Source organism: Pararge aegeria, chromosome 6 (assembly GCF_905163445.1).
Source record: "Pararge aegeria chromosome 6, ilParAegt1.1, whole genome shotgun sequence".
Taxonomy (NCBI): Eukaryota; Metazoa; Arthropoda; class Insecta; order Lepidoptera; family Nymphalidae; genus Pararge; species Pararge aegeria.
Genome location: NC_053185.1, coordinates 11213786 through 11237658, shown reverse-complemented (window position 1 = coordinate 11237658; position 23873 = coordinate 11213786). Strand labels below are relative to the sequence as shown.

General features: G+C 35.2%; 1 protein-coding gene across 8 annotated transcripts in view; it reads right to left on the bottom strand.

The window, feature by feature from the left end:
* The window catches only part of LOC120624210 (phosphatase and actin regulator 4B), a 74817-nt gene that overhangs the window by 45158 nt on the left and 5786 nt on the right, over positions 1-23873 (bottom strand). For 5 of the 8 annotated variants that reach the window (XM_039890613.1, XM_039890616.1, XM_039890617.1 and 2 more), the window contains exons 3-5: positions 9060-9227; positions 7283-7381; positions 3791-4003 (exon numbers count right to left, since the gene is read on the bottom strand). In XM_039890613.1, coding sequence (XP_039746547.1) covers positions 3791-4003; positions 7283-7381; positions 9060-9227 — 480 coding nt within the window. Of the gene's footprint in view, positions 1-3790; positions 4004-7282; positions 7382-9059; positions 9228-15311; positions 15633-20163; positions 20362-22789; positions 22974-23873 lie in introns of those variants that run through there. The other 3 variants (XM_039890622.1, XM_039890621.1, XM_039890618.1) reach the window with 3 other exon arrangements.

The window sequence follows — 23873 nt, the reverse complement described above, 5'->3', positions numbered from 1 at the left end:
AAAAGACTCGAAACCTTGAAAAAATAAATATTGAAGAACAAAAACATTATTAGGTAATTTATGTTGGGTAACGCACGGTATCTCAACGAGCTCCGTGCATTATTAAAAGTTAAAACGACAAGGATCGTTGACATAAATAAAATGGCAACAAAACATGTCAGCATGTGCTTGAAAAGGTAATTAATTCTCTTATTGTCTGTCTGGTGGTGACGTCATATGCGATGCACATCGACTTCGCTAGAGGGCGCCTTGGCGAGGGTCAACGCTCGAATCGTCCTGCCAGGAAGCCGCTAATACCCGCCACGCGTTGCTTTCCTTCGCTCATGAATACGCGCAACACGTTTCCGTCTTTTTACCCGAACGTCACTCAACCAAAAAGGGGGATAGGGTGAAAGCATTACAAGTGCAGCTGTGTAAAGCTTTCGCGTTTGCACACTTCGAATAGTGGCTATGAATAGCGGCTCAAATAAAGGATTTAAAAATTTTGCTATGTTCGATATTGTCATCAGAAGAGGGCTTCATGTTTCACTATTGGGTACATGCCTCCTAAAAATGGTAGGGGGATTGAGAGCTTAGATTTTAGCATACTGCTCAGATGTGTGTTGGCCGCGGGATTAGAGCAGCGTAATGTGTCTTTCTCCCACTGGATAGAAGGCCTATATCTATTATTATCAATGGGATATTATCTAGCTGAGGATAATGATTATGATCACATGTTAGTGATAAGAACCCGATTCTTATGGCAATTGGCACGTGTTCTCCGATACATAGGGGTAAACAACGCCAGCTACCCAACACCGGGCTGGAACTAAGAAGATAATATCTGACAGACAAACCAAATACCCATTTGTCCGACCAAGCAAACTCAGGGCCTTGCGATTTGTAATCAAACTTGCTAGCCATTGAAAAAGGAAGGAGCAATATATACTATCGACTGCATTTTACAGACAAAGCATGTAATATTATCGAGGCTTTACCCACCCCACGGCCCGCTTTCATTTGTGGTAAAACTTTCAACAATGAGTCCTCGTCCTTCCCACCCCCATCAACTATTTCTATAGATATAGTAGGTAATTCTGTTTAAGTTGAACTGACTAAGATTTAATATAAAATTATATTATATATTTTCAACGACAAGGAACTCGTAGAAATGATACTAAGTTATTCAATAAAATTAAGACTAAATGTAAGCAAATCTAAATCTATGTATTTTTTTACTGCAGTCTGCCGTATGTCTGTTTTTTGCGAATCTAACGGGATTTTAGAAACTCAAAAATCCATACTATTCGGGAATAATGGTGGCCAGCCACGGCCAAAGCCTCCCAACAGACAGATTCTAGGGCTATTAGTAAGATGCCAGTAACATTTGACGGCCGATTGGCGCAGTGGGCAGCGACCCTGCTTTTTGAGTCCAAGGCAGTCGGTTTGATTTCCACCGAAATGTTTGTGTGATAAACATGAATGTTTCTTTTTCAGTGTCTGGGTGTTTATAATATAATTGATAAAAATATATATGTATATTATTCATAAAAATATTCATCAGTTATCTTAGTACCCATAACACAAGCTACGCTTACTTTGGGGCTAGATAGAGATGTGTGTATTGTCGTAGTATATTTATTACTCTATGATTCTATTATTTCTCAAACCACAGTAACTTTTTATAAAAGCAATAGATCGGATTTTGCGCAAGCTTTATATAAATAAAGATTTAAATATAATGGTAACAAACCTTTATCTAGAAACCCAGTTTCTCTCAGTGAAAGTTAATACGTAAGTTACATGTCCAATTACATTTTTGATGTATATAAGGTAAGATAATTACCTTTTAGCGGAAATTAACTTAGCGTCTGTAGAGTCAGACATTTTACTATTTTATGTACTTACCACGTACTAATTACAACCTTTTAATAAATTTGGTAACCACTAGCTGTGCCCGCAGTTTCCGTCAACTATTACAACGTTCCGCAATGAATGTACTATCTAACGCAAACAGTTTTCCCATCAGGCTGGTAGTTCTAAACATACTTTTAAGCTTTAATGTATTAAGGTCAGTAAGTGTAATACCTAAACATCTGTTTTATTATCTGAACTAAGTACATTTTTTTCAACATTTTTAACAAACAATGTTCGCCAATAATTTTTTTTATTAATACATATTAGACCTTCAATGACCAGTCATTTAAACAATTCAACCACTTAAATATTGATAATCGCAAATAACCATCCTGCAGAACACAAACATTTTACCTACGAGTATCTTACTGCTCGTTCGATTCGAGAGACGTGCCTATTAGTCTTTACACATATACTAGTAGCAGCTTCAAATAATAGTCGCTATTGCTGGACAAGCAAAATTGATTCGAATTAGTCAATGGAAGGGTTACCAACGTTGGATTTTCATGAGACATGCGCAACCCCTATGCATCGCAACCAATTATTAAAATCACATCAATAAAAAACATAAATATCAATAATAGTTGGCTAAGTCTAGAAGGAAAGTAATACCAATTACCTACTATACTCAATACCTCACCGCACCAAAATCCTCACCTGGAAACTACCGACAAACTTATCGCAAATATTCGAGTTAAGTATAACATTAATTATTTTTAGTTTATGTATAAATATAACAATAAGAGAATATAACAGAAAACGGCATCATATCAACCACTGCGAACTTTTACCCGTTCATCTCGCATGGTGATTTTTGGCAAACCTTAATATTTTATTCTTCTAAACTCTCAGGGTTAAAGCAGCTACGCCACTATCCTGTGAGATATATGACTTATGCTCAAAAGTGGGACACTATAATAGGTTGGCGATGATAATCTGGAATCCCGTAAACATCAGCTTTTCAGCGGATTTGGCCGGCTGCAGAGTTCGCGTATATACCATGGCTACCATAATTGAATTCTTAGCAACTATATATACTGCATCTTAACTCGTGACTTACTTCACTTTAGCCGCCTTATGCCGAGTACGCACTAGTAGACATGTTGCGAGATTTTGATCTCTGAAACGCGTCCCATGTTGTATACCTTAACATTTCTATAGGACCGTCTACGTAAAATCGCAGGGTTCCCGATTCAAAGGGCCGGGCGCATGCAACGTTAGACATGTTGCGTAACATGTATACGTCACTCGGTGTTTTAATTGGAGACATGTCCCAGTCTTTCTCCAGCTAAAGAGTGGCGCAGTTTGAGCTGTATCCGGTTATTTTCACAAAAAATACATTTGTTTTGAAAACACGTGCTCTAACGAGAATTTTGTTATAATTATTGAAGATCACCAAGCGTCTTTTAGTTTGAGCGATGTTACTAATCCGATTACAAAAACCTGGTAAACATAAAAGCGACCCTGGAATATTCTTTACGTTTATTTTTTCGCATTCGTTCTTTCACATCTAATTAGCTCTAAGCGGGAACTCTTTTCACACAAAATTACGTCCCCCATGGTGGACTGCTAAGATGAGACTAAGTAAGGTCGCTACCATCACATACAGGTGAGATTGCAGTCAATGGCTAGCTAGTATTTGAATAAAAGAAAAAAAAATCAGGCTTTATGGTACTTGACTATTATCATCATCATCTCTTCAAAAGATTGACGTCCACACACATAATAACACATACATAATATATCCACACACATAATATGTCTTTTGTAGAAAGTTCCGAAGTTAGCGGTCCTGGGTCATTTGTTTCCAGCGGCTTCCAGCGACTCGCTTGATAGACTACTAGGCTTGTGTCTAGGCTAGGTGACGCGTAAAACAGAATTCAGAAGCACATACCTATAACGTTGTTGTTCTGGTGGTGGTGGTGGTGGTGGGCAGCGGCGGCGGCAGCAACGGCAGCTGCTAGTGCTGCTTGCTGTTGCTGCGCTAGCTGCGAAGCAAGCTGAGACGCGAGCTGTGCATGTAACGCCGCGTGCATGCCCATACGGTCCATGCCCATGTCGCGTTCACTCCGCGTCTCCTCCCCATACGTCGGGGACACGTCCTCATCTAAATCACAATAGATCAATTAAGGTGAAATTGCATTACAAAAGGTACATAGCGGACGAGTAGAGTAGTAACATCCTCATCGTAATATTCCCTGCGGACGAATACCTACTATTTTTATTTTAGAACTGTAATTTTAGTTTAATAAGCATTTGTGTAACATAAGCATTACATATTCGAGTAAGAAAACTATAAAACTATAAAAGAAGATTGTTCTCGCATATGGTCTCAATCAAGCGGTATATCAATTTCTTGTATGACAGTTCTTGTAACAGCATCAGCAATAAGCATCATGACAAAATGTTAAGATCCTATTTTGGTGACTTTTTGTCTATGAAAAAATATAGAGATATGTGTATGTAAATGAAGGTACATCGATTTTTTCATAATGTAATTTTTATTACGGTGTTTTTTGTGAAATTTAGGCAAGTAATCAAATAACACTGTACCTTTAATAGCAACATTTTTTTACGGACATAAAAATATTCTCTTTCTCTTCCTTTTCTTCCCTCCCTGTAAGTATTAGAGTCGGGTATTTGAACTGCCGTTTCTGTTTTATAATATCCCCTTAGCTATGATGAAATTTCACGTAATAAAGCAAGTAGTCCATAGTATTACTCTTCAGTGAGTTGCTGCATTCATTTGCGTAGTAAATTAATAAAACTATAAAGTTAGATTTAGTCAGCGTTTGCGCACAAAAAAATGCTTGTTACAACATAATACAAATCTTTGAATTTCTTGGTTTTTCTCTACTATAACGTGTTTGTTTACTACTATATGTAGTTAACCTACAACTTGAATGACTCTTATCTATTGCTGAACTGCATTAAATCCCTTAGCGTAGATTAAAACATCTAAGCGTACAAACAGCGTGAGCTTCTTTGTTTTATACTATGTTAAGAAGCAGATACTAGTTAGAAGTATCATTATTAAATCTTATAAAACTACATCAATCTGTTTATAGAGATGTCCCAATTTTATTAGAGCAGTTCGTTGCATTCAGTATATCCGGCCCGATGCCTATCGAAACTTGAGACGCCCGCAGCATAACGAACATCAATCAAAGTAGATCACTTAATATCAATTTAAATTAATCCTAAGTGATTATAAATATTGTATAACATTAAAGTTGATCGCAGACTAATGTAAATCCGCAAGCGGATGAGCCGAAACTATTTTACTACTATCATTTAATTAGGAGTACTTGAATTGGTATTTCTTTTTGGTAAATCAAGAAAAATACCATATAAAAAAAATCTCGAACGATTTCACACTAGTGTTGTACATGGTGACGAAATTTAACTTCGTATTCTAATGATGTTGTAGCAGTTTTTCGTTGCCTATAAACAACAGGTTAAAACGACGTTTTCTATAAATTAAACCGATCATTTTATCGCCCCCGAAAAAATACTAAATTTTATGGAAATCGTTCGAGCCGTTTCTGAGACTCAGATTATATATAATATTCTTACTACAGCAAGTTAATACAGCAAGTTTAAAGGGTCTATATAATTTTTAAGGGTTTGAATGATATATTAACCAATGATAAATACGATTCATTATTCTCAACCTATATACCACGGATGAGCACAGGCATCCCATCTCTCACAGAAAGATTGCTATGGGATTAAGCGCTTAAGACATTATCCTAATGCGATTTATATTTCACATAATAATTGAGTGATAATAAATCGGACGTTAAAAGAGACAAAGTACTGCTGCGGTCAAACTTAAAACGCCCTTCTTGTTTGCAGAAAGATGTATGTGAAACCTGAATATCAACTGCAATACTTCGACACGTCTGATGCGATCGTCTCTGCTGGTGTCACACCTATTTCAAGCAGTTGAAATATGCGTTCTCTGGGCTTTTCCAGCTCTTGCGTGCCTTACGTCAGTGTAAAATCAGCTTTGCAGCTAGTGTAAAATATTCCTCAAATCACACATAATTATATACTTATCAATAAATAGATAACGTTTTCCATTGAAATTATTATAATGTGCAAGGTCAGGTGATGACTGTTACTAGATAAAAATATTCATTAACTATTCATATTTTCAACCTACTGTATTTGCCTTTGCTTACAGAATGACTCAAAACATAAGTATTTAGAACCAGGTGTCCTGCGATGAATACAATAGAGTAAAAGGAACAATGATGGGAATATATAGTGATAGCATTCATGATGATATACCGAGTTAGTAATTGTAACATAACATTGTCATCATGTCGGGTATGTTGCGAACAGAAGAAAGCTTTGTTTGTTGCTCGCAACTTTCTTGTCTAGCTGATCCATACTAATATATTTGCTCTGTATGTATTTGTGTATATTTATATTTATTTATATATATATGTTTATATGTGTATGTATTTATTTCTGTATTATTTGTATTTGTATTAGCTGTTTATGTATTATTGTTATATATAGTAGATGTAGTTTATGTTATATATTTTTAAAATTGCACTATCCCGTTTCCATACTCCTGTTCTTCTTTCATTAAGGGTTGTCTGGAGGAGATCGCTTAAAGCGATAAGACCGCCTTTGCGCATTGTTATTCTTCTTATATTTATGTTTTCAATTTATATTATAAATTGTGTGCAATAAAGAATTTATCTATCTATCTATCTAATATTATAAATGTGAAAGTACGTTTATTTGTTTGTTCTTACTTTACGCCTTAACTACGAAACCAATCGAATTGATTTCTAGCAAAGAGTTAGTTGAAGAGATGGAGAGTAACATAAGCTTTTTGTCCCAGGAAACAAACAGTTACCAGAACGTGCCAAAAATTATTTACCTTGTAATATGATAGTGAATTAATCGAAATTCAAATTCATATTTCGAATTTGTGTTAGAGTTAGAAGCTGAGAGAGCCGATGATTAATGGCATGTTTTTCATCCCGAGAAAAAAAAATCGCGGATAAAAGCTATTGTATATTACCCGAGCAAAAACTAGTCTAACGAAGCTTTTAAACAATTCAAACTCTGATCGACCTTTATAATGGGCATTTAAAAGACCAATTTCGATCAATCTTTGGGCATTGTTACGCTATAATTATTATATACCTTTCAAATTACAAAGTATTATCTAAATCAGTTCAGTGCTTTTTGGGTAATGCACTCACTATTAAATAAATAGACAAACGATAAACATTTCTAAATTTTTTCAATCTTCTTCTTCTCAACATAGTATAAAACAAAGTAGATTTCTGCATCTATGTGTTTATCTCCAAATCCTTATGTATGCATATTACGTAGGAACACTAAAGAAGATGTAACTTACTGTCTTCGGGAACAGGGGTCACTGGACTATCAGGGAGAAGGATTCCTTTTTGAACTAACTCATCTCTATTTGCTCGGACGGATATCTTCCTTTCTAATTCTGTAAAATAAAGCTATATTAGTATTTTCTAATGCATTTTCTCAGATTTTGAAAGGGTTTAACTTGTCTACCAATATCTCAGTATATATCGGCGCCACCATGGTGTCTTCAGCTACCACAAACCTACCTAATTCACCAACCTAAGTAGTTAGGTTACAAGCACATGAGTCTCAACGCCTACCCCTAAGGTTTATGGACACATGGTGACACGTTGTAGTACGTGTTACTTGCATGCAATATAAAGTATTGCTCTGTTTATAGGCAAAAGATTTCCACTTACGTCGATTATTGCTATTTAAAAAAAAAGTTGACCAAAGTGGAGCTAGCAAGCGTACCACGAGATATTAATCTCTACCCGTTACTAGTGCTTTCCTGCTACTTTTTCAAGAGCGATAGACGAGATAATGGGTAGAAATATTTTTTTTCTTGTTGCGCATACTAGCCCGACTGAACCTACCAAAAGAGCTTTATATTATATACATTGTCTTGGGAATGCGACTGATTGCGCCGCAACCGGTGTCATAGTGAAAAAAAGTAACCCTAACCTAATTCATATTATTCCAAAACTAAACATATTTCATTGCTGGACTATTCCAGCCGGTATTCTTCTAGACTATATTAAGCAGATTGCCATACGAGTTAATCTGGATGAGATTGTGTAGATTCAGCGCATTATTATTTTAATCATCAACTGACTGAGCACAGACCCTTACAAGAGACAGAGATTTAGAGCTCAGACCCCCTACTGCTATAACGCGGGTTGGCGGACTGTAGTACACTATACTACAATAAGAATTCTGCTTTAATTACTCCCGTAGCAATGCAGTGCTGAATTGAATCAGTGAACCGGAATACTATTGGTATAATAATATGAACGTCATAAGTTGTCTACGATATCATGATCGTTAGTGACGAATGTGGTCTACTACAACACGTAGGGGGTTGTAGAGTAAGTAGTTCCAAATATCTGATAAATATAAGATCAAACCGGTTTCGACATTTTGGTTTCCTTCGACCAAATTGATTTGGGAACGCTTTTAACACACCACTTTTTCACCGACTCATGTCTCTCTCACCGTCAAAGAAACTTAGATTGTTCCACGCCTTGCTCCTAAGCGCGAGATTGAACACGAACGTTCAACCAACCCAGCTAACGCTCACAATACGAAACCTTTTATCTAAATAAATATGTTTTCAAATATTTACGAACTTCGTTATGAAGGATTATGTTAATTTTAATCTAAAATGTATATTTTTGGTTTTTGGATTTTTGGTTACCATACAAATCAATTACCGTACATTGGTATCTCACAATAACTTGAAAATGGGTCCAAACGATTAATAATATTTATAACTTAAAATAGATAACTTAACTTGATAATTTTTTTTTATGTTCGCTTATATGCATGAGAATTAAGTGGTTTAGCAAAGAAAAAAATTAAGATAAACCCAAAAGCCGAAAAATATAATAAATGTAAGTTAGTAATTCTATATGGGTAAAGTAATAAAAAAAAATAGTAATAAGTGGGCACAGATATAAGCAAATTATAGTGTTATTCTTGTGCCAGACAATAAAATCAATTTTTAAACGGACCGATTTAATTTTTTAGCTTTACTATCGGAAGATTCCGTTACCGTACTAAATGCCGTACGAAATATATTTAAGAATTGTACTTACTTCTAGAAGCTTCTTCAAATTTCTCAGACTTCTTTTTCCGTTTCCATTTCCATGGTTTGAAAAGTCTACCAAAGGCTGAGAATTTGGACTTTGTTCGCTCCGCAGGCGGAGTTCGCGCACCCGAGCCGAGGCTGTTCGTGCGTACAGCCGAACCATTTTGTTTTTTGGCTGTAAAGAAAATTCATTCTCAATAAAAAACATTCAAAGCAGAATAAAAAAGGGGGATGCTTACAGATCGCTAACGAGCTATGGAGAGGGCAATATTAGGAGTTTCCTTGAAAGATAAAATTACAAACGAATAGATCCGCAGACGAACTAATGCCACTAACATAGCTGAAACCGTAACCAAGTTGAAATGGCAATGGGTAGGGCTGCTTATCGTAGGTGCCGCAGCCGTTGGACCAGGAAAGTCCCAAAGTGGAAACCGCTAACATAGTATTGGACGCACTCCAGCACGATTAACCGAATTCATAGTGACGGGGGGTGGATGAAGAAGACTGTGGTGCGGTTACGCTCTTTAAAAAGGCCTGCATTTAGCCGTGGACGTCCGCAGACTAAAATTATGGCGTTACAGTTGCGTAAATATCAGACATTAAAACGGCGAGGATGATAAGTGCAAACACACTTAACTAGTTTATAACAAATGGAATGTGATAATCATTTTATTTTATATTTATAACTATCCTGCTACGGTACGGAACTCTCAGTACGCGAGTCTCACTCGCACTTGAGCAGTTTATACTAGGATCCCGTGTCGTTCAACTCAAGAGAAATCAGTGGCATGCCCCAGGACCGAACAGGATTGGTAAATAGAGGCAGGCAGGTATAAAATGGAAAAATCCTTGTTCAACACGAGTTATAAAAGAAATGCCTACGCTAAATATTTATATCGGGGATAGTATTATTTCGTTTTATATCAACTTCTTGCGTAATGCTAACGACTATATTTGTCGAACATCCCGGGAACATGACGGAACTTTCTTATGCGAATATCATCGCTCTTCTATCTTCTCATGAGAATATTTGCGTTTCCAGCAATAGCTTGATGGAGAACAGGTCGAAAAATTAGTCCGCAAAATACCTTTCAAAAAAAATTACTTTAGTGTTCTAATATGATGTACCTCACATCATGGTGTATGATGTAAGGTACATCATGATCACGATGATGATTCTTTAAATAAACCAATTGAAGCAATTGGCCTGTTTAGTTCGATATGATTATGAGTTTTTGATACTTAATCTAATTGAAAAAGTAGTCTCAGCCCTATGCACCACCAAATTATTAAATAGGTACATAGTTACAAAAAAAGATTTCTTGATAATTAGGTACATCTCTTCAATTCATTTTTCATCTTACTTTTATAAGTTTGAATATATATTAAAAATAAATAAAGTCAAGTTCAAATCTAAACCCATAGAGAAAAATACTATTGTTAAAGAGTTATACGGCTGTGTTGACCAACTAGCAGCAACAATCACAAGACCTATCACGATTTCGTAACAACTAAGACCTGTGCGACACTGAAATACCCACGTACGAGATCGGATATATGTATCTAGATATACCTACGTTGATAGAAGCTGATGTATGTAACATCAAGTTTGCGTCTATAGCGTACATTGTATTCATCGACAGTCACTGGCCCCATTATGTCGAATCTATTGTAAAGAATGTCCGCATCAATTTCAATACCTAGTTACCAGAGGAAACAATTTAGCAGGTATTGATATTCTCATTCATTTAAGTGAAAGCCTCATTAGTTTATATTAATCTCGTAACGTATCGTAACTTCAGTCGCAATTTTCAGTTCTCGCTTTTTTATTGAATATTGAATCACTTACTCTGTAAAAAAGTACAAAAATCTAATCTTTACTCTTTATAATATTATAAGTATACATAAAGCTGGATTGTACCTATGTGTTTTGAAACATACAAACTCTTTATATTTATTCTATTATATATAAATATTAATTAATTTCTCAAATATGTCATAAACCATATTATTATTATTATTATATTAATGTTGTCATTAAAAACTGCATTTTAAATTTCCATTCAAGTGACCTTAGCGAATAGTGTTTCAGTAATTTCAAAAAAGAATTGCTTTAGATAGCAGCACATTTAATGATGAAGGTAAAAAGGTTATGTGAAACATAAAACCCAATTACTTTGCCTTGTTTCCTCAAGCTGATAACTACTGGAAGAGTTTTGATGCAAACTGAGCGACTAATATTTAATATCCATAAATACTTTTGTTATCATTCTGTTCTAATTAACAGACCGTTCTAGCGCGTAAAAGCAGCTGCCAAGATAACAAAGAGGCAAGCAAACATATGATGAACTGAGATAATCTAGAATTTAGTCTAATAATAAAATTGTTTAACTCTAACAAAATCCTTTATCAACCTCCTTGTTGTATTTAAGTACATACATTATACCACTTATATGAAAATAAAAGTCCTAATTCACTCACTGACTCACTCATCAACGCCGCAACCCGTGGATCTACAGAGATATCAATTAAAGAGGATTTAAATTTTCGCTGATTGCGAAGTGATTTCATTTCCGTAACTATAATGTGATTTAAGTTTAAGAAAGAGGCTTAATTTTCTGACTTTATGAAGTTTCAGTAAATACGAGCGTGACTAATATAACAACGACGTTTGTAAAAAAATATATAATGACGATCAATCAACTTAAAAAATAAAAATTACTAACCTAATTTCATTCGTGCGCAACTGGTGACAATTTCTTTACCAGAATAGCCATGTTCTCAGTTGTACGTCGATATATTTATTTATCATAATTCCAAAATTTCGCGTTGGATTTTGATAAATGCGGTGTTGTACATTATAAGAATTTCCACATAGCGGATCTGGCAATTAAAATTTTATCAAAACTTCTTTCGAAAATATATCTGTACCCATATTATAAAGACGACGACGAGGGACATGCGTGAAGCTGAGGGGTAGACTAAACATCGTCATATCTAAATTGTGAAAACACTACATGGTTCACATAAAAAGAAACAGGAGGTATTCGGTTATAATTATCTCTATCACCTCTTTTGACAATTTTGAAACAATATCTAAAGGCTGAAGGATAATTATTAAATGAATCACTTACTCTTTAAGTCACATCTTAAGTGTCGTTTATTTAATAATGCGCAATCCAAATAATGTTATTATTATTTAATTAAACTAGAACCTATTTTTTTTACAAAAAAACGAAAAAAAATGTTTTACCAGATCGTCGTACTAAGTTTTGTCGCTAAGATTTTGTCATGTAAAGTGGTTAACATTTTATACGAACTTCTAAATATATAAAACAAGTATCCTATCTAGAAAGCTTGGGTCCCATAAACTAATTAGATTGAAATATTTTCCGAACCTCTTAGAAAATGTTGCAAGAAAATCCTTTTTCGGCTCGGTTGAAAACAATTGACGAAATATTGCTTCATCATTACGACAACATCTTAACGAAAGTAAAGTCTGTTACGTTGAGAAGACCATCATCTCAAAATCAAAGTAAGCATTTTTGGCAAGAAAATATAGTCTCTCTTTTCTAGTATACTCAAAGGGTAATAGAACATCTGGAGCATGAAGTTGCGGTTACGGGCTTCTTGTATTCCGACAACAAAAATGTAATAAGTCTGCGAAGAAAGGTGAGTCAAACTAGGAAAGATCGTCTCGGTTCATCATGATAACGACCCGGCTCATAATTTTGCCATTGCAATTTCTGCAATCCGAAAAAACTGTGCAATAAAATAATAATAATAAAGTTTTTAATTTAAGGCATATAATCCCATCAGCTTAGCTTATCAGCTTTTTGCTCAATACTTGGTCCTCATCTATTTCCCCTTGTCCTATGTTGTCATGGATTTTTTTTATTTATCTGCATTTGAAGTATTCGTACGAGTTAATAATGAAACAGTAGCACCTGCAGTACAGGAATATCAAGGTAATCAGAATTAAGATGCTTTGAATTAAACTTGGCTAACAGCTTAGACTAACACATGGAGGGTTCTGAACCCTCGATGCCATATGAGACACTACACAATATAAAAATGACTACTATCGAGCGAAAATACCAATAAAATACGTTTCTTGGACGGTTGTAAATTAAAGAGGTTAAATTTAACATAATTTTATGCTTAATATATAATATAAGTTACACAGTTAAAATTTCAACTCTGTACCTATAACGGCTGTCTGTACGACTGACGGGCAACAGAGGCTTAGTAATAGGGCTCATTGGCACCCTTCGAGTGAGGAATCCTAAAAAATATTCCGATTGTATTACACTTAAAAGAGATAATAAAGACAATAATAAACCTTTAATAATGAGACCTTGAAAGTTTAACATACTATCTCAAATACTACGAGCGTGACAAGTTAGAAACTTTTTATATATGTGTTCATATATAAAAAGCTTGCAATTTATGAAAACACTTTTCATCTTTCTGTCCGTTTGTGACTTTTATGTATAAATGACTGAACTCGAAGTAAACTTTTCAAAACATAATATAAAACGAAATATTATGTTTTAACGCGCTAATCTCAGGAATTTCGTGGCAATTTAAGTGAATATTTCTTCGTTAGGCAGCACGATTGTTGATTATAGCCATGTTTATTTAATTTTTGTAACCAACGCGAAAAGACAGATTTAAGAAGCCAGATAAACGATTAGTTTGGATAACTACCACAAACATTTGCTTTTAAAAGACATGTACAAGTATTGGATAGAAGCAGGCGTTACATTTCGGAAATCCATAATATATTATGAAAATTAAGTTTAATTTGTAATTAGGATCTGTTTGGTGTGGAGTATAAGGATTGAAGAAATTATAAATTACACCATACAGATTCTTCTGCTGTTCGCGGAGTATAGCAAATTAAGCATAATTTTCATAATACATGTAAGAGTTAAAATATTTAAAAATTTACATTGTCTATGTTAATTCTGAATTCCATCAGATAATAATAAAATGAATAACGTGAGATCTATCATCATCATCTTTACATCTGTTAAAATACTTATATATAGACCAAATGAAAGTTTGGTAAACTATTATCAAGGAACTTTACAGCACTAAAGAGTCTTTAAGGCCATTGTCTTCCATGAGAAATGTGTAGTATGGCACCAAGGACTTTAATAACGAAATGGTACTTGTGTCGCTCGCTTCAGACAGTTCATGTAAGGCGAGGCTTTGGTGGCTCGGCTCGCATTATGTACGCAATAGTGGAAGCTATGCAGTTGAAATAAATACCCCATTCGGATGGTGATACCATAACGTGAATAAATAAGGTTGTTCTACCTTGCTATTTTAAAATTACAGTTTATTTGACATACCAAAACGTAAAGGATTTATATAGATTATTGTTATTTTGAAACAAAGCGTAAACAACAATATTGCTTTGAGCTATGGTATGGTATTTAAGTCCGAAGTTCTACTCGATGAAACTTTCAACTCGCAACTGGCCTGGTTACCCTAATATTTGTTCAGAGGTATCAGTCAATTAAAGAAAAAAAGTTAGTATTCAAGATTAAGAGATCCAGAAACTTTCGTATCTGCATGGGTCGTTAGATATCCTTTTAAAAGCGGTTAGTTCCCTGGAACCTGATAACATAATTCGAACCATATACCCACCGACTCCTAAGGATTAATTATTCCGTAGACAGTAAGTAATAAGACTTGGCCTGGAAGATGGCTCAGGCTGTAAGAACCGCGGCATTTTGTGGCCAAACTTATATTTTTGCTTGTACATTTATGGAATTTTTATTTTTTGTATTTTGGATGTTATTTTAATATAACAGTTTACGTGGTTTTTGGCAGTCTTCAATGATATTTGTTTACTTATTAATATGCCATTTTAAAATAAATAATGATACACATTCTTGTGCCAGTACAAATAATCATGTTTATCCATGGTATGTCGACCGATGGTTTGGATTGATGATGAGACATTATCAAAACGTACTAGTTCTAGGATAGGAAGCTTCTATTATTATTGCACCGGAGTTTGAAAGCGTAAATGAGTCAAATAGCAATAATAACATCCTAAAGAAATAAGATTATCATAAATTATTCCCATATGGAAGTTCCAAACAATATTTTTTCTGTTTATAGCTATATACAAAATACATACCTAAGATATCAAATACTCGATATTATCAGAAATAAATAAACTGCCCTTATGTAACGTTAAGCCTTCATATGATTTTTCTTAATTTTAAGTTACGAAACTCACCAGCGACAGCAACAGCCGCTACTTCTTTGGCCCCTACATGAAGGAAGTCTGTAAGAGATAGTGAGCTAGCAATCAGCTGCCTGCGCTCTTGAAAATCAAGATGGTCGAGGCTATTGGTCCTGGTACCGCGCACCGCTTGAGCGGGCGCGCTCAGCGACATGTCAACTACACACAGCCATGTTGCATGCACGGCATCTTCGGTATTCACAACAAAAACTACACTTCACTGTTAAACAGCACAACACAAAGACACACACGAGTCAACGCAGGCCAGCAATAATGATTATGATATAGTAACCATAGTACCTGCGTCGCGAGGGACGCTCAGCGACGGACTGGCGCGCGGGCCGAGACGGGGGCGAGGCAGGGTGGGGGCCCGCCTGCCTGTGTCGCCCTTGCATGTTGCACTCAACTCAACGCGCTTCGTTCGTTCGCCGATCCGTGGCGTGACTGCCATCAGCCATGTGCCATGATGATGGCGTACTTCGGCGACCGGAGATCCCTGCGCGACGTACCGTCACGGAGTACGAATACGTGCCACGTAGTAATACGAGGATAATTAATACTACCAAGCATTTATTCTTCACTTATTTAGACAATAATAGGCCCAACTGTATCACTGTGTGTGTGTTTGTTCCATTTAACGTTTTTGTGGAATCATTTTGGGTTTTAGTAATCTAGTTCATTACTAACTATTGCCCGCGTTCTTCGTCCGCCTTTATTACGGTGACAAATCTGATGGGAGCCGTTTTTTTCCTGGGATAAAAAGTAGCCTTTGCTACTCTCCGTCAACTAACTCCATGACAAAAATCAAATTGATAGGTTGCAACGTTAGGGTGTGAAGAAGTATATAATATTATTAGTATTAGTATAATTATCAATTTATTGCATTAAAGGGTACGAGTCTACTCTCAGAAAGATAAGGGTTTAGGTCTTAATCCACCGCGCTGACTTAGAGCGGATAGGTAGATTTCACAAGACTTCACTTGACGCACATAATTTCGAAAAGTTAAGAGTTTAGCCAGGGAGCTAACACGTTTCCACAGTAATAATTTTCAATATCATCGCAAAGTAATTTTTTAAATTTAAAAAGTTAGCACTTCTCTGTGTGGCTCACTGGTCTACAAGTGAGAACTATTAGCGGGTCTTCGAGTCAAGGCACATCCCTTGAAATGAATCAATGTCAAAATGCCTTCCTGTATTTCAATTGACTACGAATAATTTAAGAAATGAGAAATATATGATTTTATGATATTGTTGTCATTCACGTTGTAATTGGCATGCGCATAGAATTATTGGACATCATTTCAGTAAATTATTTCGGAATGATTTCAGATTAACTCACCAGAGAATGCAGAAATGTTAGAGCAAAATTTTATAATATTATAAAGGTAAATTTATATAATAACAACATGAGGACAACCAAATTAGTTTCCCTGCTAAATTACGAGAAACTTGGCCTAGAGGTACATTTAGACCTCAAAGATAGAAAAGAGATTATACCTAATTTATGGTATATCATGATACACATACGATATTATCAAAAAAAACTACACATAGAACAAATATCATAGTTGATATAATAAAGGTATATTATGGGAATAATGCAAGAAATCCATCAACATAAAAATTCTAAGTTTGGTGGATGGTTATGTAGTCACTTCAACTAGAAACTTTGTTGTAGATATGCATACATACTATTTTGTTTTAGTGTCTCATTCTTTCCCTCTGTATTACAGTATATTGTTATAAAAATATATTATACAAGGCGACCCACGGCCATATGGAGGGGAAGTATTTTAGATTTTTTTAAATGTTATCATTGACGGACCAAGCAGATGGCCCAGCTGAAGGTAGGTGAAAAACCACCGCCTATGAACAGAGCAACGCTTCAGGGCAGGAGCATGTCCTGCAACATGCCGCGCTGTGTCCATCAATTTGAGGCGTAGGTGTTAAGCCTCATGGCTCACCGGAACACAGCATTTCAATAACGATGCTTCATTTGTTTCTCCCTCTTTTGAATTTTTCTTTGCATCAATCAGTTTACAAAATGGAAAACTTGATATATCGCGTCATTTACGAGTAAGAGTTGCATCGTGGCACCAGTGCTGCAGAAACGGCTCCAATGATTAAAGATGTGTAAAATAAAACACAGTGCATTTTAGGTTCCAACGTTTTCGTTCTGGAAATTCCGAACTGCAGAACAAGCGCCGTGGACGGCCGGAGACCAAAGTTGATAATGAAGAATTGTAGGCTATTGTGGAAGCGGATCCATTGCAAAACATGCTGCAGAGGTGTTAGTTATAAAACTATTTTAATCCACTTGAATCAAATTGGGAATGTGAAAAAGCTTGTAAGGTATCTCACGAATTGAGTGCAGCAAACCGACAAACGCTCGTCGACTATTGTGTAATATTACTCAATCGGTAATGTAGGGCAATGAAAATAATGAAGGGTTTTTTAATCGAATGAACAAGTGATGAAAAGTTGATCCTGCTCTAACCGAAAATTTACTCAAAAACAATTAGTTTCGAGCTGCTGCTCCAGGAAAACGCTAGACCACACACAGCACAACAGACGGCTATTAAATTAAAAGAGCTTCAATTGGATTGTCTTAGACATCCAACAGACTTTGCTCCAACAGATTACCATTTTTTTCGAAATTTGGAATACCTTTTTGCAAAGGAAAAAAAATTATCTCCGATGGGGCAGTCCAAAACGCCTTCACAGATTTTATTGATTCCGAATGGTTTTTTTAGTAAAGGTATGAACTATCTATGAGATAGCAAAAATGGATAGATAGCAAAGGTACATAGGTATCTTGATTAAATAAATATATTATATTTAAACTTTATGTTCCTCCCTTACAAAACGCTTATTTCATATGTAAAGGTCTAATAATATGTACCGAGTTTAAAGATAAATATGCAACCATCTAATTGTATATGGGTATATATACCTATATCGGAGCAGAATTCCACAACCTCCGCCATTTTAAATTGTCGCATAAACTACGCGGTAAAGTAATGAATAAAACCAACAATGGATTAAAATGCGACGCAGTAGCGACTCTTTGATCATTGATATTCAGTACACATTGTCTACCTCACTATACGAGTGTTGCAGGTAGCGAGAATATAGGTGCGTTGTTAGTGCGGCTAACGTTCATCGGCACCGGCTTACCAGGTTTACTGGTTTACTTGACGTAAACCAACCCCTCCCTTGCACTCCGCTTTACTGAACAGGTGTATCCATATTACCCAGTATCCATACTAATAATTTACATGCGAAAGTGTGTATGTTTGTTTGTCGTTACTCTACGCTCTAGTTAACCAATCGTCTTGGTATTTGGCAGGAGTTAGTTGTAAGGACGGAGAGTAACATAGGCTACTTTTTATCCCACGAAAACAAACGGTTCCCACGGGATTTGTATACAAGCGTAATAAACGCGGTCAAAGAATGTGGGCAGCACTAGTAGTAAATATTTTGCCTACTTCATCACCGCACTACACAAAAATCTAACAAAAAATTGTAGAATGCACGAAATCTTGTTTAGGTTCGCTCCTAAACAAGACACCTGCAAGGTGCAGTAACACCAATAACTTTTAGGTAGCTTTTAAGCCTAATGCAATCTATCGAATCATGGTTATTAGTGTACGTTAGGAAGATTCAGATTTGTAATACAATCGATCCTAGTATCGATTGTATAACAATAGGAATATAACAAACGTTAAAAAACAACAAAAACTTACTGAAATAAAACCGATATTGACCCCGGCGCAAAATACCTCAAAAACTAGCTACTTCACACGGTTACTACGTACAGTTTTGTTGAACAGTATATGACTAAAATCATAAAAACCTTCCTGTTAATGCCGTTTCTGAGATAGAACTCGAGACAAATAAAAAACCAGGTACATTAATTGATGCTGAATAAACGGATGCCAAATTCTCTTTTAAATTTCCAGAGTTCATCTTCTAATCTATTTACTTACTTGGGCTGCTTGGGCTACTAGGCCACACATTATCCGCAGTCATTTGTGATAGGGAATTAAAAGAATAATAGAAAAGGTGAAACTGAACATTTGCGATTGACAATGTTTACCTGACTAAAGATTTCAAATAGTGGGTGATTGAAACTTCAATAGCAAGAATAGATTTGCGCACGAAACGCCGTAGGGTGAAACCGCAGGGCACAGCTAATCAATAATAACAATCACAATCACACGGACTTTTTTCGGTAATTTTTAAGTGCACTTTTGCAGTGCAGTAAATATGTAATCAGCTGTTGTTATAGGAAAGTGTGAACTATATACGTATATAGTACCTTACCTACCTAAGTATATAATACGTACCATAGGTATTATACCTATGGTACGTACTGTAAAATACCTAATTCGGTTAGATGGCTACAATTATTTACAAAACCGAAGTTTTATCAGAAAGCCTACATTCAGAGATTCCAAATGGAGTGTATTTATTTAAATGCTAGTATGTATAAAGATGTGCCTGCCTTCTTCTAGACCGATTTGCTTGATAGCGTCACTTTCGTCAATAAACCTGGCATAGCGTCGGAACAGTTATGCTTTATTTTATTTTAGAAACTAACTGACAAATCAAAGCGTGAAAGACCACCACGTGCGTAACTTTTCCAAAGACATTATGCCTCGTTAATTAGTAAGTCCTTAAGAGACTAAATCTGAAATAACCTAGGTGGAAGGCCGTTGAGGGTGGAAATCACTACAAAAAAACCGTCGTGAATTTCCGTAGACGACCAATCGCACAGTATTACAATTTCTTCAACTTGTGATAATTATCTCTATAAAACAGTTGAATATTCCTTGAAACTTACATGTTGTTGTTACATCCTTTTCTAACTCTCCACACTCACTTCTAGTATCATCGTCTATAGGTCTATGTCTAGTTTTGGCAGTTTTAATTTTGATGACTGAATCATCCATTATGTATCACTGCGTGCACATAAACCCTTAACCAGGCACATAAAACATCATCTAATTGTCATTTTTTATAACAGTGTAGTCCAAATAAAACGAAACGCGATTTACAACTAAGACATTGGCGCTGTGAAGGCATAGATTAGATAACAATAATTGATAACGTGAGGACATATCTGTTACTGGAAAAACCTTGGTGTACCGCAATATAGTGGTTAGTACTCCTGAGAGTTGCTATTAAAACTCATAATTTACCAGGTAATGAGTTTTAATAGCAAAGCTAAGATAGCTTTACAAACCGAAACGTTAGGTTTAGGCAATAGCCACTACCACACGGTAAATCATCGGTGCAATGGTACCACCTCTAGTGAAGGTTAAGTAATCTTGGAATTAAGTACATCCTTGAGTTTTTCAAGAGCTCTAATAAGAAACAAATAATTACGTGGTTTACAGACCGGTACTACCGGAAACTTTATGAAATAATATACAGTCTGCTTAAGATCCTTAAACAATTAATTTATACATAGGACAATGAATATTTGTTCACTTTTACCTTTTGCTTATTTATTACTATTTTAGCTGCGACGCTTTACTAAGCAGCCGCAGGTTTGATTTTTTGTATTTAAGTATTTTAGGATAGTTTTGCCTGAACTATAAACATGACTGATGGAAAACAAAGATGAGGTATATCTTAGAACACTGTTGCCTATAGAGTATAGATACAATCTAACTTTAAAGTTGAATAAACGATTGAAAAAATACACGTTTAGTGAACACCACAGAAAAGACTAACTTATACCTAAAATGTTCTCATAACTGCGGTTACAACTTACAGCCCTGAAAGAAAGAGGTTTTATCTGGTTTGCGTAGATTGAGTAAGGCTAAATAAGTAATTTATTGTTTATCTTTTTTACCTCGTAATGAAAAAATTTAAGGGAATGGAACGGATTTTCAATTTTACACTGCGTTTCAAATTGGTTCGTCCATATATATGATTCCAAATTTATGCAATTTGATCTGTACAAATAACTATATAGCCAAAGTGACAAGCATAAATGTAATGCTACCCCAAAGATTTTTATAACCCTATTGAAAAAGGAAATATCAGATGAAACAGTAGTTAAATTTTTATCCTGTTTATGTTTAAAACCTTTTTTCACAAAACGTCAAGGGAATATTTTATGCCTGCCATAGTTTTTGAATTCCTTAGTGTATTGAAACATGTTTTGAATTCCGAAGGTATAGGTTTCGAAGGTAACATTTTTCTTATATCGGTATTAAATATATTTCCTTTAAGAACATAGTTGTTTTATTCGTATAACTTTCTACAAACCATCATTAATCTGTTTCATCGAAACATCACCTTCTGAATAATTTAAGCACTATTTACTGCCTGAAATATGAATTTTTAAATTGTAGTATTTCAACATTTATGCGGTTCGCGATCTTTGAATTCAGAAATAAATTTAAATAAAATAAAATACAAGGAAAAAAATATATAAAACGGATTTGTAAATTATTATTTCAATTTATACTTTCCAGATTCGTAATGAAGAATCTATCAATAAAAAAAAAAGATAAACTGTTGTAAGTTACCATTTACAAATCAATATCATTATCTTAATATGTTACTAGTATATAGCTCACTGCATTTACACAAATATAAGTACAATAATACATTCATTTACTGTAAAATTTATTGGAAAACGGTACGGTTAACGAAATAGTATACTTAAGAGTACTTCATATTCGTAAGTACATTTGTAAATCAAGGGAACGAGTAGCTTACGATAATCTACTAATATTATAAATGTGAAAGTGTTTGTTTATTTGTCCTTGCTTCATGCCTTAACAGTTAACTTAGCAACCAATCAAATAGATTTCTGGCATAGACTTCGTTTAAAGGACGAAGAGTGACATAGACTACTTTTTATCCTACGAAATAAAACGGTTCCCACGGGATATATGAAAAACCTTAAAGACCACGGGCAAAAGTTATTGATAAATTACCCGAACATAAGATAAATAAATTACGCCTAAGAGGATCAAAGTAGGTAGATATAATATGTCAACGTGTATTCGGTTTGATTAAGCGTGTAACCTTTATATTATTTATAGACACACTCTGTCCTAGAAACCAAACCAAGCGTGTTTTCAAGCTCAAACCTATTTAAGCATATAATATGCGGCGAGGCCTGAACCGTTAAATATAAGTATTAGTAAAGTTAACTCATCCAGCATATCGTTATTTGCACAATAATGTACACTATGGTAAATAAACGAGATATAAACAAAGCAAACGAGAATATCGATTCACAATATGTTTTAAAAGAACAACAAAAACCAGCTATATCTGCGATAACATAAAATTATCGTGATGGGAATTTTAACTATTAGGCTGTGAGTGATGAAGCAAGAATGAAGCATCGATAAGCAGAAGTCGGTAAACATGAATCAGAGAATAATATTTCACAAAGACTTAAAGAAGTTCAAGGCTCAAATGATAATGCAAGGTACGCTCACCTCTTGTATATATAGGAAAATCGCCATCAGATCGACTGTGAGTAAGCATGGGTCCGTAGAACCGCCACGGCGGCGGCCCTTCGCGCGCCAACCGCGACGTTTCCACGTTTTTTTTCACCTCCAAGCCATTAACACATTATCACGGCCCACGGCCCTACATTAAAGCAGCACTCTTGGCGTGGCGTTCGCCTCGCGAAACTCTCAATCACTCTCAGATGGTGGCGCCACGAAAGTGAGGGGACGAATGGAAGCTGCGCGGCGCATCTTACGTGCGCATATCCTCACCCTACCCCAAAACTATCCAGTAGCCCGGACCGGGATAATAACGAGTCCATATAGCAAGCATACATTCTCAAATGAATTACATGCATCCATAATCTAGACATACAAATATATAAAGTTGAATTGTCTGAATCTGTGAATTCCAATTTACTACAAATAAATCCATAAAATTATTCTAACGGTAAAATACCCAAAACGCGTTGAAGTTTTTGTTATTGGTAGGTACGGCTTAATCTTTAGATATAAAAATTTGCTTCTTATAAATAAAATTCTTCTTTAAGTTTTTAAAAAACACCATCGTTAAGGTGTAAAACAGGGGAGGAAATCTATGGCAAAGTGTTACATTATATACTTATAATAAAACTGTAACTGGAAGATTTCTGTACATTTAATATATTTTGAAAATTTTGACCGAGGGATGCTTTATAATCGATACTGAGTCCAAAACAGATTTTTTATTTAATTTTTGTCTGTATGTCTGTCTGTCCGGGCATCACGTGAAATCTACTGAACGGATTTAAATAAAATTTCGTATAGGGATAGTTGATATTCCAGGTCAACATATAGGCTACTTTTTATACCGATAAACAATAAGCTTGTCCCGGAAATGAGATGAAATTTTTTACAAATTTAATTTCAAAGCTCCGTTAAATTTGAACCGATTTAAATAATTGTTTTTTTATTTGAAAGTGTATACTATCAAGCATGTGTTGTGTAATTTTAATGAAGATCTGATAAATATTGTGGGAGATAAAGGACCTAAATCTTCACAGATAACAGCGAGTCGTAAGGCATATGGGAC